This window comes from Lepisosteus oculatus, chromosome 12, assembly GCF_040954835.1.
Source record: "Lepisosteus oculatus isolate fLepOcu1 chromosome 12, fLepOcu1.hap2, whole genome shotgun sequence".
NCBI lineage: Eukaryota > Metazoa > Chordata > Actinopteri > Semionotiformes > Lepisosteidae > Lepisosteus > Lepisosteus oculatus.
In genome coordinates this window covers 37,309,850-37,329,409 of record NC_090707.1, presented here as the reverse complement: position 1 = coordinate 37,329,409, position 19,560 = coordinate 37,309,850, and the positions used below count along the sequence as shown (strand labels likewise).

Here is a 19,560-nt window from a genome sequence, read left to right as displayed (position 1 = left end):
AGTTTCGTGCCACATTTCTCCCGGGCCCCACAGTGAGCTCCACCAAAACTTAACAATAAATAGAGGACATCAAAATTAGGAATGCACTAGAACTGAAAATACCGAAAATAAAGAAATGGGGAAAATGAACCGACAGGGTCTCCAGACTCTGAGCGATTCCCACATGAACACGGAGGGGAACATGCAAACTCCACCCAGACAGTAACAGCCCAGGTCGGGAATCGAGCCCAGGGGCCCAGTGCTGCAAGACAGCAATTCTAACCAATGGGTCACCGTACAGCTCCCTGCTCCTTTCAAACACTTAGATTTTTACCAGCAAAGTATGCTTTCAAATTCTGGATGATGTTTAAGTTGTCTGTGACACCTGTAAATTGGGGTGGGGAGCACTCTAATTCAAGCAGCTCCATCAGCTTTGATGAATTTTGATTAGTTCGCCATTTCTTTTCAAATGGACAGGTTTTTATCCGTTAAGTGCAACTGCTTTGAAATATTTTAGTCCAATTGACCGAGAGACATGCTCTGCTAGCTACATCAGCGCACTAGACAGACGATTATTAACACTCCTTTTCTGGACATATTTCACTGGCGAGAGCTTTAAAGCACTGGAGCTGTGCGATCTGAGTTTTTTGCAGGTGAAAAACAGACTATGAAATGCTAGGCGCTTTACAAAAGCATTGCACAGTTAATTAGTTTTAATGATCCATCCAACGAATCCTTCAGATTAAAAGGTTTGTACTGTATCTTTGCCACAGTACTTTCACACTAATTCTAAAATGTCGAATGTCGAAAAGGAACAAGATCATTTGCAGAAGTCCAGAGCATCTTAAATGATGTTGTGTTTTTGGAATACGTTTCTAGTGCTCGTTACTATACATACGACTGCTCCCGTCCTGTGGGATAGCATTGTAACACAGGGCTGGATACCAACTGTCCCAGACAGCCACAATCCAGCAAGTCTGGGTCAGTCTGTGAAGAACTGGATCACATTGTCCAATGCAGTAAGTTTGTAAGTTCAATTAAGTCAGGGATGCACGTTTCATTTCGTACGATCTCTAATCTGATTAATTGATCAAGTCAAAACAAAGCTGTTCCAAATGTCTAGAAATCGCCACTTTAAGGGGTGACCCTAAACTCCTGCTGGGCTGCAGGGGGTCAGCACCATGACGATGGCTGGCCTTGTAGACAGAGCTCTCTTAGCGGAGGAGGCTGGCTGTGTTACAGGTAGGTACGCTAGATAGGATTCCCCTAGTTCAACAGCCATGCGGAAATCTGTGCTCAGTGTCTCTCACATGCCAAGCAGCTCATATTTCGACATATCAAACTGTGTTTTTGGTTGTTTTTTATGCCAGAATTGTGGAAGTATGTCGCTATGCTGCAGCACCGGACGTGACCGCATCCGTGCACAGACTCCTGGAGCTCAGCTCGACCTGCCAGAAAGCATGACGCCCTCTTGTCCAGCCGGTGGGTATTTGATTTAAGACGCCGTGCACAGAGGTACCTGCTGAGTTGAGGATTTGTAATCCGAGGGGCGCTTACCTGCTCGTGGTGCTCGATGCCCATGCTGATGGTGTTGATGAGGATGGCCATCATGATGCCCCTGTTGAAGTACTTGCTCTCCACGATGCCCCACAGCTTGGCACGCATCTCGTCCCACAGTTCCTTGCACTGCCCTCCGCACCCTTTCTTCTTGCCCCGGGCTCCTTCCTCGTCCTCTACCTCCTCCTCGTCCTCCTCAGGTGGCTCGGGCCTCCTCTTGCCCACCCGGTCAGCGTCTCCCACGCCCCCTTCCTCCTCCTCTTCCTCCTCCTCGTTGGCCCCACTGCTCCCAGTCCCCGCCCCTTCCTGAAGCAGCAGGGCCGGCGCACAGTGAGGGCAGCTCTCGGGGTCAGGGGTCACGCTGAGGGCGATGGGGGTCACCAGAGCCTGGGCAGTGTGTTCCACGTGCCCGTGATGCGGGCAGAGAGCAGCTGGAGAGGAAGGCAAACGAGAGGGCGTCAGTATGGCACAGCATGACTATCAGGCACAGCTACCCTGGCCACTAACTTACAGGGGGCGCTGACACCATGAGGAGCACGTGTGTGCAAGTGTGTGCACGTGTGTGAGTGTGTGTTTGTGTGCGTTTGCGTGTGCATGCATGTGTGTGTATGTGCATGCTTGTGTTTTGTCTTGTGTGCATGCCTGTACATGCGTGTGTGAGTGCGTGTTCTGTATATGCGTGTGCCTGTGTGTGTGCTGTGTGTATGCGTGTACAGGCACATGTGTGTTGGGTGTGGGGCATGATCTCTTAATTAAGCCTTAATTAAGTTTTCTCCAAAACCAAGCTCCCCGGCATTGGAGGCTCTATCCAGTATGAATTTCAGCAAACTTTCTTTGATCCTGCCATCCCTCTTCTCCCTCTCTTCCCCCTCTCCTCCTATTCCTCCTCCAACACACCCTGTGAATATCCGATCATTCAGTCTGCTTGCCTGAATACTGTCTCCCTCTGTGTCTCCCCACCTCCACCTCAGCTCCTCTCTCCAGCACAGCATGTGAGCTGATTAACATTTAATAAACTCTTCTGGACTGCCAGTGTCTCTCCCTCTCTCTCTCCCCCATACAGGACATGAACTGATGGTCTTTTAATAAACTTGGTCTAATGTGCAATTGCTCTTTCCCATCTCTCTTTCTCAATCATCCCTGGCTCATTCCTTCCTCTCTCATTATCTGACAGTTCACCAGCAATAACAACGCGAAAGATCAGTCTGACAGCTCACCAACACTAACAGTGCAACAGATCAGTCTGACAGCTCACCAGCACTAACAGTGCGAAAGATCAGTCTGACAGTTCACCAACACTAACAGTGCGACAGATCAGTCTGACAGCTCACCAGCACTAACAGTGCAACAGATCAGTCTGAGAGTTCACCAGCAATAACAACGCGAAAGATCAGTCTGACAGTTCACCAACACTAACAGTGCAACAGATCAGTCTGACAGATCACCAACACTAACAGTGCAACAGATCAGTCTGACAGCTCACCAAGACTAACGGTGCGACTGTCCAGTCTGACAGCTCACCAGATCTAACAGTGCGACTGTCCAGTCTGACAGCTCACCAGCACTAACAGTGCGACTGTCCAGTCTGACAGCTCACCAGATCTAACAGTGCGACTGTCCAGTCTGACAGCTCACCAGCACTAACAGTGCGACTGTCCAGTCTGACAGCTCACCAGATCTAACAGTGCGATTGTCCAGTCTGACAGCTCACCAGATCTAACAGTGCGACTGTCCAGTCTGACAGCTCACCAGCACTAACAGTGCAACTGTCCAGTCTGACAGATCACCAGCACTAACAGTGCAACTGTCCAGTCTGACAGATCACCAGCACTAACAGTGCAACAGATCAGTCTGACAGCTCACCAAGACTAACGGTGCGACAGATCAGTCTGACAGTTCACCAACACTAACAGTGCAACAGATCAGTCTGACAGCTCACCAGCACTAACAGTGCGACTGTCCAGTCTGACAGCTCACCAGCACTAACAGTCCAACAGATCAGTCTGACAGCTCACCAGCACTAACAGTGCAACAGATCAGTCTGACAGATCACCAACACTAACGGTGCAACAGATCAGTCTGACAGCTCACCAAGACTAACGGTGCGACAGATCAGTCTGACAGATCACCAACACTAACAGTGCAACAGATCAGTCTGACAGATCACCAACACTAACAGTGCAACAGATCAGTCTGACAGCTCACCAAGACTAACGGTGCGACAGATCAGTCTGACAGTTCACCAACACTAACAGTGCAACAGATCAGTCTGACAGCTCACCAGCACTAACAGTGCGACTGTCCAGTCTGACAGCTCACCAGCACTAACAGTCCAACAGATCAGTCTGACAGCTCACCAGCACTAACAGTGCAACAGATCAGTCTGACAAATCACCAACACTAACAGTGCAACAGATCAGTCTGACAGCTCACCAAGACTAACGGTGCGACAGATCAGTCTGACAGATCACCAACACTAACAGTGCAACAGATCAGTCTGACAGATCACCAACACTAACAGTGCAACAGATCAGTATAACAGACCACCAGCACTAGCAGTGCAACTGTCCAGTCTGACAGATCGCCTGTGCTAACAGAGCCCCCCACCCCTCACCCCTGGCCCCCCTCACTCACAGGGCTGGGCGTGTCCCTCCCCGCTGCCGCCGTTGACCTTGGCGCCCCGCTTCTCCCTCCTCCGGCGGGGCGGGGGCGGGGGGCGCCCGCGGAGGGCGTTGTAGAGGCCGGCGGTGCGGCGCCGGGCCTTGCGCAGCACGTGGCAGACGTACTGGAAGATCTCCTCGTAGCAGTCGCCGGGCTCGGCCAGGCTGGCCAGCGTGCTGGAGGAGTGGCACTGGGCCCGCTGCTCCTGCATCAGCTGGTGCTCGCGCTGCTTGGTCTCCGAGAACTGCGTGGCGATGACCACCAGGCACAGGTTGATCATGAAGAACGAGCCCACCTGGGGGAGGGCGAGGGGGGAGGCGCTGAGTTATGGGACCTGGGGGGGGGGGGCAGGTGGCACCCCCAGTCTGACCCGGGTCACATGTGAAGCCAGTCTTACTTCATACATGCATGCTTCACATAGTCTTTCTCTGGCACAGCACAGAATGATAAATAATGCAACACAAAATACTGACTCGTAATACGACAGCAGTCTCGTTGTTGTTTTTGTTTGTTTTTGTTATACTTATCCCATCTTTTTACCAAATGTTAAGTACGGTAACAGTTTATTGCATATCAAGATTATGTTGAATCCATTAACATATAATATAATGAATATATGAATTATTAATAATAACAATAATTATTCATGTATATGATAATAAGTGTTAATAGTCCTTAAATATATAATTTGTATTTTAGTATTAATTATTATTTATATATGCATTATTCATATGCAATCATATCAATATTAAGCATAGTTTTCACAGTGCTGCCTAGGCTTATATGTTGCATCTACAGCCGGCAGATTCAGTCGATAGCTGTCGTGGGATCAGGACCGATGCAGGACCTGTGAACGGCCTCAAACACAGCGACTTGGTACCCGCCAGGGCGTGGCGATTTGGAATTGGTTTCCTATCCTGACAGCTAATTTTAAATGCCTGTAGAGTAAATCGGACTGTGCTGCACGTTTGTATCTGGCGTCTTCACACACAGGTGCACATACACCCGGCCAGCAGGGGTCACTGTTACAAACTGTCTTAGGATCCCCAGTGGGGCGAGAGCTCTCTGCAGCTGCATTTCTATCTTGGTGCCCTTGAAACACTAGGCCCCATGCAGATAAAAGTTTGTTTGGGATTTCCGAGTTCGCCGTGCTCACACTGTGACTAACGCGCTATTGTACAGCTCCCACTGTGGGTGATGACACATCGCAAGATGTCTTTGAGTTTAATGAGGAAATTAGCCGCCAGGGGGAAAGTATTACACAGTCACCTCGACTATTCTTATGTCCTGGGGGTGATGTGTTTCCTGAGAGGCACCCAGAAAACTGGCAGAAAAACACCGTTCCATCACCTCCATCGCCATGAGCAGCTCTGGTCATTTTGCCTGCTAAGGTGCAGGGAAACAGGTCAGAGTCCATTTGCACAGCAGTTTGATCCACTCCAGAAACCCTGGAGCTGTACAAGTCAGGCACACTTGTGACCTTATTTTGCCTGAATCTCCAATTGGCCGATAATGATTCAATAATAATGATGATTCAATAATGATTCGGCCAAGAGCCAGCTGCCCTGAAAACCTGAGGTAGATCAAACATCAATGCACAGAGAATCGGACTGCTGGTCTTGATCCTTGCATTACACCTCAAAGTTTGATCAGTTCTTGGCAGGTTCTGAGAAAGACCTGCTTGATTAAGTTTGCCGGCTCTATGTTAATTACGACCTTCTTGCAGAAGCCCGTTCTCAGCTGGAGAGAGCATATCTTTAAAGAACGCAATCAACTAGTTCTACAGTAGCACAGGGGGGTAAATAAACACAGGGGTGCTGGGCTGATCATGGCTGGAATACACCCAGATTTCTTGGCTCATCAACGCAGGCTGACATAAGGGAGGCAGGATGGAGTCCCTGTGCTTGACTGGGGGCTATGGTGCCTTTTGGGTGGAGTTTGCATGTTCTCTTCCGTCTGTGTGGATAGGATTCCTTCTAGTGCCCCAATTCCTTCTGTGCACTCCAATTCTAGTGCACAACTTCCAGATCTGTGCTGTCGGGTGAAGCTGTGTGTAGCTGGCCTCTCCACGATTCATTTCACAGAACAGCACGGCCACACCAAATGTGCACAAAATCTGGATTTTGAGGACAATTCTGTTCCCGAAGGAAACCAGAGATTCAGCCTTTTCAACAGGATTCGGCCAACAGGCAGCTGGAAGCACCTCCCGTTCCAGCTCAGATCAAATAAGCTTTCCATTTTTGACGTTGAGCAGCACCGGTTTGACTCAGTGAGGTCTGCCCCGACAATTGATTTGAAAACTTAAGAACATAAGAAAGGTGACAAAGGAAAGAGGGCCGCTCAGCCCATCAAGCCCTGTTGGTCATTACGAGTTGCTCATCCAGCTGTTTCTTGGAAAACAAAACAGGACATCAGCATCAAGAACGTGGCTGGGTAGCTCGTGCCACACTCCCACAACCCTTTGCGTAAAGACAAAGACTTCTGTAGGTCAGGAGGACGATCTGACCTACTCCTTTTATTTGCAGTTCTGGCACAAGGCAGAGCTCTTGATGTTCCTTAATACCTGTCGTCTCCTTGAACCTGGGCACAGGTTCTCCCTCTCACCTCTCGCCCCTCGCTGTGCGCGTCTGGCAGGGCCACACGGTTCAGAAACCGCCACCCGCTAGGCCGGGCCAGCCCGAAAGGTCAGGGACACATCTCTCTCCATCCTTCAGGCGCAGGCAAAATGGCCTCATTGTGTCTGAAGGTGTCTCTTCAGGCCTGCTTTATTAGGCAATTATTTTGACAAGTGCTGTACAGTGCGAACATCCCCAGATCTGTCTCTAATCCCCTGTCAGTGAGCGCCTGGACGTGCTGCTACCCTGGCAGGAGGCAAACCAGTTTCACATAGGCTTAATTAAACTGTAATGCTCAGACACAAGGATCTACCAGGGATTAGGCACTCTTATTTGGCAGGGACGATTATAAACCATAAAAACGACCAACGATCTGAAAGCTCCTGCAAAGCCTAGGCACTCTCCTCTGAGAGAGAGCATAACCGTTTTGGAAAGAAAGGAGCAGAGCTAAAAACAAAAATGAGAGTGGTAATGGCAGGCGGGCAGTAAGTGCTAGAAAAGTATGTTTCCAGGAGTGTCCAGTGACCGCTGGAGACGAGGAACCTTCCGCAGAGATACCATGCTTCAGCTGGGTCGCCGAATGCCAGCTGGAAATCTCTGCCAGTCTCAGGGGACCGAATAATCTTGAACTGCCAGCACACCTCCAGCTGTATCGCCAACAGTACGTTATTGACGGCAGAAAAGGCGCCAGCGGTAATTAAATGGAATGATTGCTGGTGAAGACGTGCCCAGGACACGAGCAAGCTGTAGGATCTGCAGGGCTGTACTTACTATAATGAGCAGGATGAAGTAGATGAAGTTGTAGAAGGAGTGTGCGTCCATCACATAGTACATGATCTCCACCCAGCCTTCCAGAGTGATGACCTGCACACAATCACAGACACCTTAACACAGGCACACTGTCACAGTGACGCTGCTACACAATCACAGACACCTTAACACAGGCACACTGTCACAGTGACGCTGCTACACAATCACAGACACCTTAACCATGTTTCACTGTCACAGTAACACTGCTACACAATCACACACTTTAACACTGTCACAGTGACGCTGCTACACAATCACACACCTTAACACTGTTACACTGTCACAGTGACGCTGCTACACAATCACACACCTTAACACTGTTACACTGTCACAGTGACACTGCTACACTATCAAACACCTTAACACTGTCACAGTGACGCTGCTACACAATCACACACCTTAACACAGTCACAGTGACACTGCTACACAATCACAGACACCTTAACACAGGCACACTGTCACAGTGATGCTGCTACACAATCACACACCTTAACACAGGCACACTGTCACAGTGATGCTGCTACACAATCACAGACACCTTAACACAGGCACACTGTCACAGTGATGCTGCTACACAATCACAGACACCTTAACCATGTTTCACTGTCACAGTGACGCTACTACACAATCACACACCTTAACACTGTCACAGTGACGCTGCTACACAATCACACACCTTAACACTGTTACACTGTCACAGTGACGCTGCTACACAATCACACACCTTAACACTGTTACACTGTCACAGTGACGCGGCTACACAATCACACAATTTAACACAGTCACAGTGACACTGCTACACAATCACACACCCTAACACAGTCACACTGTCACAGTGACGCTGCTACACAATCACACACCCTAACACAGTCACACTGTCACAGTGACGCTGCTACACAATCACACACCTTAACACAGTCACACTGTCACAGTGACGCTGCTACACAATCGCACACCTTAACACAGTCATACTGTCACTGTGACGCTGCTGCACAACCCCACACGCGGACACGAGCGCTCGGTCGCAGGCACCGGCTCTGCCGTGTCACCTGGAAGATGACGATCCAGGCGTAGCCGATGTTGTCGAAGTTGATCGCCCCCTTGTGGGGGTTGGTGAAGCCGGTGTCGCAGCGGGTGTAGTACTGGTTCCAGTTGACGCACAGCCCCCCACCGCTGCCGTTGGCCAGCGGCTCGGGGGGCAGCCCCAGCGCCAGGCGGTGCAGGTAGTCCTCCTTGTCCAGGCAGCACTCCCGGCCCTCCTCCCGCCGCGCCGGCACGTCCCGGCACGACATGATCCCGTTGTCAGCCGCCAGGGAGCAGATGAAGGGCTTCTCGTCGTCTTCCTCCGGCCGGTAGTACGAAGAGGACAGGGAGATACCTGTCGATCTGGGAGGAGAGGAGACCGCTGTGAGCGCGAGGGAGGGAGAGGAGGGGGAGAGGGGGGGGGGGACAGGAAGGAGGGAGGGAGAGGGGGAAGAGGAGGAAGATACCCAGCGATCTGGGAGGAGAGGACAGTGCCGTGACCACGAGAGGGGAAGAGGAGGAAGGGAAGGGAGAGGAGGAAGAGGTGGAACAGGAAGGAGGGAGGAAGAGGAGGGAGAGGAGGGAGAGGAGGAAGATACCCAGCGGTCTAAAGGACTCGCTTAATGAACCTCAATCAGAGACAAGTTCCCCCAAGTCCTTCACCAGATCAGGCAATCCCAGAGACAGCAGGACAGGCAGAGACAATCGTGCTTGAGATGAGTCAATCACAGAGACAGCAGGACAGGCAGAGACAATCGTGCTTGAGATGAGTCAATCACAGAGACAGCAGGACAGGCAGAGACAGTCATCCTTGAGATGAGTCGATCACAGAGACAGCGGGACAGGCAGAGACAGTCGTCCTTGAGATGAGTCAATCACAGAGACAGCGGGACAGGCAGAGACAGCCATCCTTGAGATGAGTCAATCACAGAGACAGCGGGACAGGCAGAGACAGCCATCCTTGAGATGAGTCAATCACAGAGACAGCGGGACAGGCAGAGACAGTCATCCTTGAGATGAGTCAATCACAGAGACAGCGGGACAGGCAGAGACAGTCGTCCTTGAGATGAGTCAATCACAGAGACAGCGGGACAGGCAGACAGGCAGGGAAACTCACTCGGTGAAGTTCTCCTCCAGGAAGCAGCGGTTGCGCAGCAGGCCGGCCCACAGCTGCACGCCGATGATGCCGAAGATGAAGAAGACGAAGAAGCAGAGCAGCAGCACGTTCCCCAGCATGGGCAGGGTGTCCAGGAGCAGGTTCACCAGGATACGCATACCTGAGACGCAGAGAGGGGCCATTACTCCCTGCCTCCAGACTGCAGCACGCTAACAACGCGGGGCTGGGAGACACAGGCTGGGCACACTGTAGTACACAGCTGCTCTGGGCTTTAAAGAGAGAGGTTAACACACTGGACACTCCAGTACCTTAACACTGCAGGACACAGGACTGAGACAGTCCCCACAGAGACAGGGCAAATACCGTGTGTGCAAGAAAGGGCCCCTTATGGATATTTCTTCTACGCTCTCCTGAAGACTTCCTTGCTATAATAGCTGGAATTGTTGTACTACAGCCGCTTCTTAATTAAATCACAGATGTCTAATGATGACAAAGCCATCATCACCCAGTACTCCATTCTGCTGCTTAATTGGACGTGATTTCATTTTGGTTTTATCTGCAGAAAAAAATGAAATATTGCCAAATTGCCAATTTCCTGTATTCATACTCCCTGTGAGAGAAAGCTTCAATTATTCTTAATCGAATTTTCCTGGAGCTTCAGTGGGCTTTTCCAACAGCCAGGCCGCACAGAAACAAAGAGAGCCCAGCCAGGGCAGGGGGCAGCTCAGCTTGCAGCAGACCGCCTGGTCTGGAAGCCCAGTCTCGGTGCGGCGCTCAGATTGGTTCAGCCTTCGCCGTGCTCTCCAGCTTTCCCGACACAGCGGCAGGACTAGGGCAGACAGCGGACAGGAGGGGGCTTGAGCGGCCGTGGTCTGTGGCTTTAAAGGCAACTCAATAAACTCAAGAAAAATAATCCGTAACCGAAGAGGCCCTGAGCAGCGCAGCCTTAATGCTCCGCAGAGCTGTCAAGCAAATAACATGCTCTCTGGGTAGATTTCACGCTTGCCAGGAGCAGAGGAGATTTGTACATCTATTCATCTGGAAATAAATATTTACATACAGAGTAACGCGGAGCGCACATGAACACGTTTTGCAGAGGGTGCAAAATTCATTAGAACACTCCTCACCCCCGCCTTGCTCCTACGGCACAGCCTCAGCATACGGTAGCTGCCGTCACCCCGTTGAAAAACTGAGCCGTGTAGAGGTGTCCCAAGGCCTAACTGTGCGGTGCGCCAGATCCGCCAATGCCAATCCTCGGAAAGGTCGAGCGGACTCACCGATCCCGGCGATTCGGGGTCATTTCAGACCGCGGAGAACGGCTACGCTCAGAGCAATTCTGCGGGACTCGCTCAGCTGTAAAGCTGTGCTGTGGTATTTTTTTCCAACCAGCTGTCAAAAGAGACACATCCGAATTCCGTACAGTACCTTTCATGACACCTCATCTCGGCTGTACTGCACCAGCCTCGTCTGATATCGCTCCCCAAAACAGGACTATCGCGTATCGCTCCCCAAAACGGGACTGTCAGTCCCATTCCGGCAGAGGAAGGGGTCCCCTGCAATGAAATGCAGGCACCCCGAACCCGTGTGGGGGTGACAACAGGGCCAGCAAGGGTAAGCAAGCTTAAGGTGGTCCTGCCAGAGCAGGCTGGGAATCGTCGGAGGGGACAATCTCCAAAAATGACCTCCAGATAACAACCTGGTTCTTGCACTTGAGGCAAAAAGCATACAAATCTGAAATCGTGACGTCCTCCGGCCCACCCCTCATTCCCTTTTAACTGGGAAAAATCCCTGACCACTTCAGATCAGAGTGACATTGTATATGGTGGTGCCCCATCAACGCCTTGCAGTCTTGCTGGCGATGGGCTTTCTCTTCAGCCTCACAGCAGTTCCCACGAGCGCGTGGAGGGGGTGTGGACCTCTCGGGTCTGTTTCTAGATCACAGAGGGGGCACTGCTGGGGCTCTCTGTCTCCAGTCTTCATTTTCCAGCTGCCTACCTCCCCGTCAGCGGTTCTTCAACAGGATCCCGAACCAGCGGAGAAAGCCCTGGGCGCCCTGTGAGTTTCAGACGCTGTTTTGCTTCACCCACAAACTGGCCTGGCTTCGGCACAGCCGATCTTGGAGAACAAGACCAAGGAGACTGGCGGTGCTCGAGGATACTGAGGCGGGGGGCTTCAGGTGGTTAACAGCCGCCTACCCCGCTGTCTCCTCGGGGTCTCTCCTGATCAGCACGTGCCCCCTGACTCAGAGGAACCCCCTGTGATTTCTGACCTCTGCAGGGGACCCTTGCAATCCATCTCCTTTCCTTGAGCTTTCGAAGACACGGTTTCCTGGAGGAATGAGGCAGGTGGAGAGGAAAGAGAGGGCCTGACTCATCCCAGTGACCCCCCCCCGGCTCGGGTGGTGGTGACCCGTTGCGCCAGTCAGGGGGTCACACTTCTTAAAGAAAGGGGGCGATACCACTCCCCCCCGCAGGGGTGTTCGCCGAGCAGGGAGCAAGGAGGAGGGTAAGCTAGCCGCAAGGCTGGGAGAGCGAGACCGGAACAGCTGCCTGCCGGTTTCCTCTTGAAGGGAATTCAGGCCCTTTCCGTGGTTTCTGGATTGATATTCCGGTCTCCCCGGAGCTGCTAGCTCCTCCGGGCACGTATCCGTCTCGGATGGCCAGTCCTGACACGCTCTGGCTGCCTGGCTCCCCGTCCTCCAGTCTCGGCAGTCGACACCTGTCAGTCTCGGTTGGCTTGCTGGAGTTACCCCTCCTCCTCCTCCTCCCTTCCTTTCCCCTCTCCCGCTCCATCTCTCCCCCCCCCCCCGGCCCTCCGGCTCTATCCCAGCCTCGACCCCCACTCCAGACCGTTCGATCAGCACCTTCCCGGTCTCGCCTGCTTCAGCTCCTTCTGAGCGCCCGCGAGCGCTTTCTGAAAGCGGTCCTAATGAGGAAGAAAGTTTCCCAGCGCCGGCGAGGAAGAGGGAGGCTCTCCGCCAGTCAGCGAAAGCACGCGCCCTTCTGCTCGCTATTTGGAAGCGCCGCCTTTGAAATAACAGGCTCATTTTGTCAGCGGATTTCTTGATCAAAAGCGGTAAAAATAGCACTAAAAGATGAGGAACACGGAGGAGCGCGGATTGGTCACGTGGAGGAGCAGGTTCAGGTAAAGAACAGCCATCACTGCCACCTGAACAATTAGCAGCCCGACTGAAACACGAAGTGAACAACTCTCTGATGTCCCCGTGCTTTCAACTGACAGACCACGTTGCTTCAAAAGGGATGTCGAGAGATCAATAACCATCCATAACTGTAAACCCAACTCTAATTAATTATTGATGCACCAACAAGGGATTAGTTGTGCTTTACCACCTACAGAATGAAACACTGTTTCTTGGTTTTATTCTACCGCAACACGAGGCGAAAGTAATGTGCCCTGCACACTCCAATGCTTTTCTGCTCTTAGCTCGCTTTGACTGGTCATCGTGAAGTGCGATTAAGAGCTGTGGGGAGGGCAGACAAAGTCAGACAAGGCCTCCCTGCCTTGCCATGCCACAGCGCCCCCCTGTGGTCTGCCAAGCACCCATGCGCTTGCAGCCTCTCCAGCGAGAGAGCCCGCCCTCTGCTGCCTCGCCCTGCAGAGGGCGCTGTAGAGCTCACACCACGCGTCAGACGTGGGGTGGCCTGACAAGTGGTCCCTTCGCAGGAAGTGCACCTGATGTCATATCCTCTGACGGGTTCACACAGGACTGCCAATGGCAATTGCAGAATAAAGGGTAAAAACAGACGGCATGCTGGGAAATGCTGTGCAACAGGGGTGTCGCGTGCTCAGAGCTAGATTAGAACGGGCTTGTCTCCACACTGGGAGCGTTGCCATCACACAGGGGCTCGACCACTGGGATCCCTTATGTTGCACATTTATACTGGGACTGATGAGACCTTTTTTATTCCAGCACTGTAACCACTTCTGTGCTTGAAGGGATCACACTACAATAAGTAAACAGTGTATTTCAATAAACATAGTACTCCCCCTCCTCAGCTGAACTGGGTCACCTCGAAAGAGTGTCTCCTTTCTTCCGGGACGTCCCATAACCTCAAGCCAGCCACAGAGAGATCTGGGCTTTTTAGGAAACGAAGCTGCCTGTGCAAGAGCTTCAGCGTACTGCTTAATAGGCACAGCGCTAAACCCAACGCTGATTTTACCACTGAACGCCGTTGCAGACACACAGTACGTATTGGCACCCTTTTTATGAAACAATGTTTCTCACTAAATGATCATGTGCAATAATTATTGTCTGTAAAACCATAATTAGGAGTCATCGGAGCCGGTCTAAATCTGTCGAACGCTCATTCGTTCTAGTGCATGGTAGTCAAGACGCTGCAGTGGATTTATTTCAAGAACGTTGATGCTGTCGCGGTTTGTGTGCAGTTCTCCAGACTCCCCCGCCTCTGAGTCCAGCCTACTCCTGCCTCTGACCAGGGGTGGCCAGAGAGAGCCCACACAGGGGTGCATTAACCCTGCAGAGAACTGGAGGAGAGGGACAGAATCGGAGGAGAGGGGATAGAGGGACTCGAGGGCGGCCGGATCTTGGATGGTCATCTGTCCTGCCGGTCTGCTGAAACCTTCTCTGCAGTCAGGACACAGTGGAGCGGCTCACTCCATAGTGTCTGGCAACGCTGGCACATGACGTGTCTGCAGCATGCCGATGGCCCTCTCTCTTGATTCTGGTGACATTCGTGGCATTATGGAATGCACAGAAAACTGACTGAATATGGCCATTTTCTTGCAGTGACCTAAACTTTGAATTAAGGCCTTTTTAAAGGTGACCTGATCAGGCATTACTCCACCTGGACCTCGTTGGGTAAAAGTGCTCCTAACGAGCTTTCGTGTGACTGGCAAGTCGCAGTGCCTCACTGCACAAGCTGTATTTCTGGTCAGAGGGCTCAAAACAAATTGACAACTTTTTGTGAAGGTACATAAGCTACAACTATAGTATTCTCATTCCAGAAAATGTTGCGCTTCTCTTTTCCATCAGTATATGTGAAGAATAGAGATTTCTTTAGGAACGGTCAAGGCTAACTCCTGTGTTCATATCTAGCCATCCAACCAAAGAGATTTATTGCCTCTTCAGAACTGATCCGCTTTGTTGTGACCTGACAGACAGGTGCACTCTGTAATTTGCAGAGGCTCTTCCCTCCCTCCCTGTCTGCCAGCTTGACGGCTCAATTAATCCAGACCCCTGACATTAGGTGCTGTCCCTGGCTCTCTCCCCCTCTCCTCCAGCTGCGCGGCAATCGCTCTCTCCCTCCTTCCCCGAAGACGGGGTTGAGCCGAGTTCCTGCGCCGGGGCCGCCGCCGATCCATCACACAGCGGAAACAAGGCCAGCCAGCAGAGCCTTTCTCCGGGAGGTTTAATTGGATGAGCCGGAAGACTGGCTCACACTTTCCGAGCTGAAGGATCACGTCAGGCTTTGCGTTTCAAGATGTCAGCTGAGGCGCCCATCCCTTTCTGGGTACCTTGTCTATTGTGTTTCTGTTATTTTAATGTGGACTGACCAGTGGCTGAGATAAAGACTTGCTACTGGAAAGGCCCTCGTCCAAACACTTAAGACTCTCAGCAAGTTAGCTGAGCCTCCTGTTCTCATCCACAGATGAGCCGCAAAACTGAATCTCTTTCAGGTGGCTGGGAAGCTGCTGTCGATGCAGAAAATACTCCCTTATTAAGCAGAATACTAGCCTATTAAAGCCCAATACTAGTCATCTGCAGACTGATTTTATTTTTGTTGATGTACAGTACTTTGATGTGGCTGACACGCTTACTTGAGGAGACTTGGGAGCAAGAGAGAGAGAGGGGGGGAGCAGGAGAGAGAGAGGGGGGGAGCAGGAGAGAGAGGGGGAGAGAGGAGGAGCAGGATGGAGAGTTTCCTGAACGCAGTGTTTCCTGTCTTCACCTGTCAGCCTGGAATGAGCTCTGCCTGTTCCCGAGCCGCCTGCGCGCACTGATGCGGCTCTCCGCTCGATCCCCTCGTCACGGCACACCGAGGAGCTCCTGCCGCTGCCGGGGGGGGGGGGTACAGGCTGTGTTTTCCAGGGTCCCCCATCCCCATTCTTGGGGAGCCCCCCTCAGGCACGTTCCCTTGCCAAAGGGGCCAGTTTCTACCGACCTGGGACAACCGCCGGCAGCGCCGTCAATCAAAGCAGGTGAAGCGATTCAGAAATCAGACGGAACCGAAACCCGAGCTCCCGTCGCCTCCGAAAGATCAGCGCTCGCTTCATCGGACCGACGGCTCTGCTCTTCAAATAAGCAGGGCTGCAGGGCGGGCGGCGGGCCTCTCGGTCCGGAGGGGGCGACCGCTGACGCAGACTTGTGCAGCGCCCGCAGACAGGGCGCGGCGTCAGAGCCCTTCTCCCGGCTGAAAGCGAAACTCTGGAAGAGTTGGGACGGTAACAAGCTGATCTGGCCATGAACTGGCCACACAGCTCTGAGCCGCACGTGGGGAATGGACTGGGGCGAGGATACTGGGACTGGGTGTACACGGCAGACTGGACAAGGCCCCCCAGGCTGGGACGATCTCTATCCGCTAAGAAAAGCGTCGATTTAACACAAAACTGGACACCCATATAGATGTTAGGTTCCTTGCTCACCGTTCACCATCACCCTGTGGCTGCAAAACCGTCTCCCTCGTTATCTCTCCCTGTCTGATTTTTCCTTGCCCTGGGTCTCCCTCGGCTCCGAGAAAGTGCTGTCTCTGCTAATCACCCTCTCCCTCTCTTCCCTATTATAGGCTGTCTCGCCCAATATTGTACGATAAACCTCTCAATTCGGCGTTCGGGAAAACAGCAGCGTGCGCCTGTCTCCCGCTCTCTCCCTGGGTACCATTATCTCCGGTCAGCCCCAGATCTCACCCTCTCCAAACCTGTCCGCAGCCTGGCTGCGATCAGAGATCGCAGAGCGGCCCGTGTCTCTGCTCCTGACTCGCTGAACGCAGGGGCTGGGACGGGGGTTGAGGCTCGACGCAGGAGCTGGTGTCCTTCGGCTCTTGCCATGTCTGTCTGCTTCCTGGCCCTCTTCAGATCCCAGCAGTGGGCACTGCCCGAGCTTCCCCGCGTCCTTTAATAACCCGGATCACCGCAGTCCTACACTGCATGAGCTCACCGAGCCAAATTCCATGCAACTAGCTGTTGTGGGAACAAGGTGTGGGAAATGAATTGCGTGCAGGCTGTGTTTCTGGTCCCTATAGCTCTATACTGACAACAAAGCCCTCCCATGAATGGTGACCATAAGAAGGCCTATATTAAGGTCTATATTAAAAAAAATAAGCCGCTCGGCACTACAACTGTAGCAGCTTTTAGTGCTTCTATAAAGTCAGAGTCTAACCCTAATCGTTAAAGGAGCACTAATGAGCTAGGCTTAAGAGACCCCTTAGGGGTCTTAACATTAAGATAAGAACCCAGGAGGATTAAGAGATTGTATGAATGTGAAATTATTTAAGTGCCCCACTTAATTGGCCAAAATAAGTACCTTACTTAGCTTAAGTGCTCTTATGAATACAGGCCCAGATCTTTATAAGATCAGATTTATATGAGATTAGCTCCCTGGGAGGTTTGACATAAGATTAGTCTATTGTAAGGCCCTTTACTGTACAATTCCATTCCTACAACATTAACCCCTGATAAGATTAGACTCCCCAGGAATCAACTAAAAAAAATTAGACCTGTATGAGGCCTGAACCATTTACAAGACAGGGTATAGCACAGATGAACACAGGCAGCCACACAGCAGCAAAGGCAGTGAGAAACACAGAGAGAGACAGTGACACTTATACACTCACACAGCTGGGCAGACTCACGGTAGCGCGCACACACACACTGCCCTGCAGGACCCCCGAGGGTGGCTGCTCACCCTGGTGCTCAGGACTTGATTAGTGTGACACACTGTAAGCACTGTATCAGCCTGCCATCCCAGCAGAGAGCCGGAGAGCCAGAGAGAGCCCGTAAGCAACACTATGACCTGCATTCAGAGAGTCCAGAGCAGAGGGGGGGACGTGAGAAGGTGACAATATTCACACTCTCCTTCTCTGGTATGTTCTCACTGTGCCCTTGTGTTCCTGGGGTTTATACCTCCTCCGTGGTCCTGACATGGAGAGATGGACAGAGGGCGATGGAGATGAAGAGAGAGACTCGGAGACAGACCCCTTGTTTCCACTGACACACAGAGAGACAGATGTGGGCGCCGGTGGCACCCCCGAGAGACCGCCTGCCTGCCTCGCTGCCAGCGAGGAGCTCAGCACCCCCACCCCTCCCCTGCCACGGCGCCCCGATCTGCCCTCCCCCGGCTGGCGCCGCCCTACGCGGCCAGCGCTCCACTCCGCTGCAAACCGACTGCACGGCGTTTTTATACACGGTGAAAATAACTGGCACTGCCCTGCGTTTCTTCTGCTCGGCACGATCTGACAAGGCGAAAACAGGACCATGTTTCGAGCGAACCGGTTAGGTCTATGGTACAAACTGAAGGCCCCTGTGCCTGCTAGGAGTTGAAGACCTGTCTTACTGTTTTGTGCGCCCCCAGCTGTCCTGGGTTTCTTCAGGGACTCTGGAGTGGAGGCGTGTAACAGGTGTGTCCCATCTTTGATTGAGCAGCATGAAAGGGGAACAGGGGTCTCAGCTAATTAGGGGTCTTGGTTGATTGCCCAGGGCTGACCTAACTGCCTGACTTCCTGACCTTGTGGACGCCTTGTAAGGCAACAGACTGATACTGTCCCATCATGTTTTCGGATGGAACTTTTGCTCGCCTTCGGGAATAAAAACCTGTTGCCGCCCTCAGAAAAATGAGTGGAGGACGAGGTTAGGCTGTAAACTTCGTCTTTCCTCCTTTCCTCGTTGCAATAAAGCAATCTCCAGCTTGACTTACCTGAGCTGTGTGGTTTCCTGAGAACACTCCTGAGCTAAACTCCTGAGCTACAGGGCTGAATCCTCTACACCCTTCATGAGATCCGAACAGGAAGTACAGTGGAGTGGGGACAGGCTACTCACTGGGCACCCGGTTGATGGCTTTCAGCGGCCGCAGGACCCGCACTGTTCTGATGGCCGAGAGGTTGATATTCTGGAGGTCCAGGGAGTACTCCACCATCCTGGGGAGAGACCACAGGAACAACATGGTGAGCTGTCAACACGGGCTCAGGAGGGAGCGCAGGTCAGAGGGCAAAGGTCATCACTACAGTCTGTCCTTTCTGATGCGCCTCTGCTCCGGGCGCCTGACTGAGCCGCCTGTCGGCCTGCCTTTTCTGCCCCTCCCGTCTCTCCTCTCTGAGGATCACAGAGGCCAACCCGAAATGCTCACTTGGCGCCCCAGCATCGCCGGCTAAGCCGAGGGCACCTCAAAAAAGGCTTCGAACCTCCCTCCCTCAAGAAACAGAAGCAGGACAGTGTAAAAACAACCACACAAGCCAGGGTGCAGGGGTGTCGGGGGGGGTCTGGGGGACCCCCGCGTCTCGAGATTCGGGGGTTTTGAGGGCTCAGAGGCGCACGATCGCTGCGCTGCGAGGAGCCCCTTCGCTGCCGCGTCTCGACACGAGCCAGCTGCCCCTGCGTTCACTCAAAACAGTCTCAAGTGTCTCGGGGGGTCTGACGGAGGGGGCTTTGGACTTAGACTTGATTATGACTTGGTTATTTGCGCGCACACCCCAGCAGCCTCCGCGGTCCTCGCCAGTGTCCAGCCGCTCTCTCTCCCTGCGCCCGCGGAGCGGTCAGCGGGAGGACAGGGGGCGTCCAGTCACAGTGACTGCTCATCCAAGCACAGCCGAGCAGGCCAGCAGGGGG

At 52.6% G+C, this 19,560-nt stretch overlaps 1 protein-coding gene across 2 annotated transcripts in view; it reads right to left on the bottom strand.

The window, feature by feature from the left end:
• LOC102691752 (voltage-dependent T-type calcium channel subunit alpha-1I) overlaps nucleotides 1-19,560 on the bottom strand; it is a 74,720-nt gene that overhangs the window by 42,385 nt on the left and 12,775 nt on the right. For both annotated transcript variants that reach the window (XM_069196834.1, XM_069196835.1), the window contains exons 3-8: nucleotides 18,775-18,872; nucleotides 9,763-9,922; nucleotides 8,672-9,008; nucleotides 7,584-7,676; nucleotides 4,171-4,492; nucleotides 1,537-1,967 (exon numbers count right to left, since the gene is read on the bottom strand). In XM_069196834.1, the coding sequence (XP_069052935.1) occupies nucleotides 1,537-1,967; nucleotides 4,171-4,492; nucleotides 7,584-7,676; nucleotides 8,672-9,008; nucleotides 9,763-9,922; nucleotides 18,775-18,872 (1,441 nt within the window). The remainder of the gene's footprint in view (nucleotides 1-1,536; nucleotides 1,968-4,170; nucleotides 4,493-7,583; nucleotides 7,677-8,671; nucleotides 9,009-9,762; nucleotides 9,923-18,774; nucleotides 18,873-19,560) is intronic.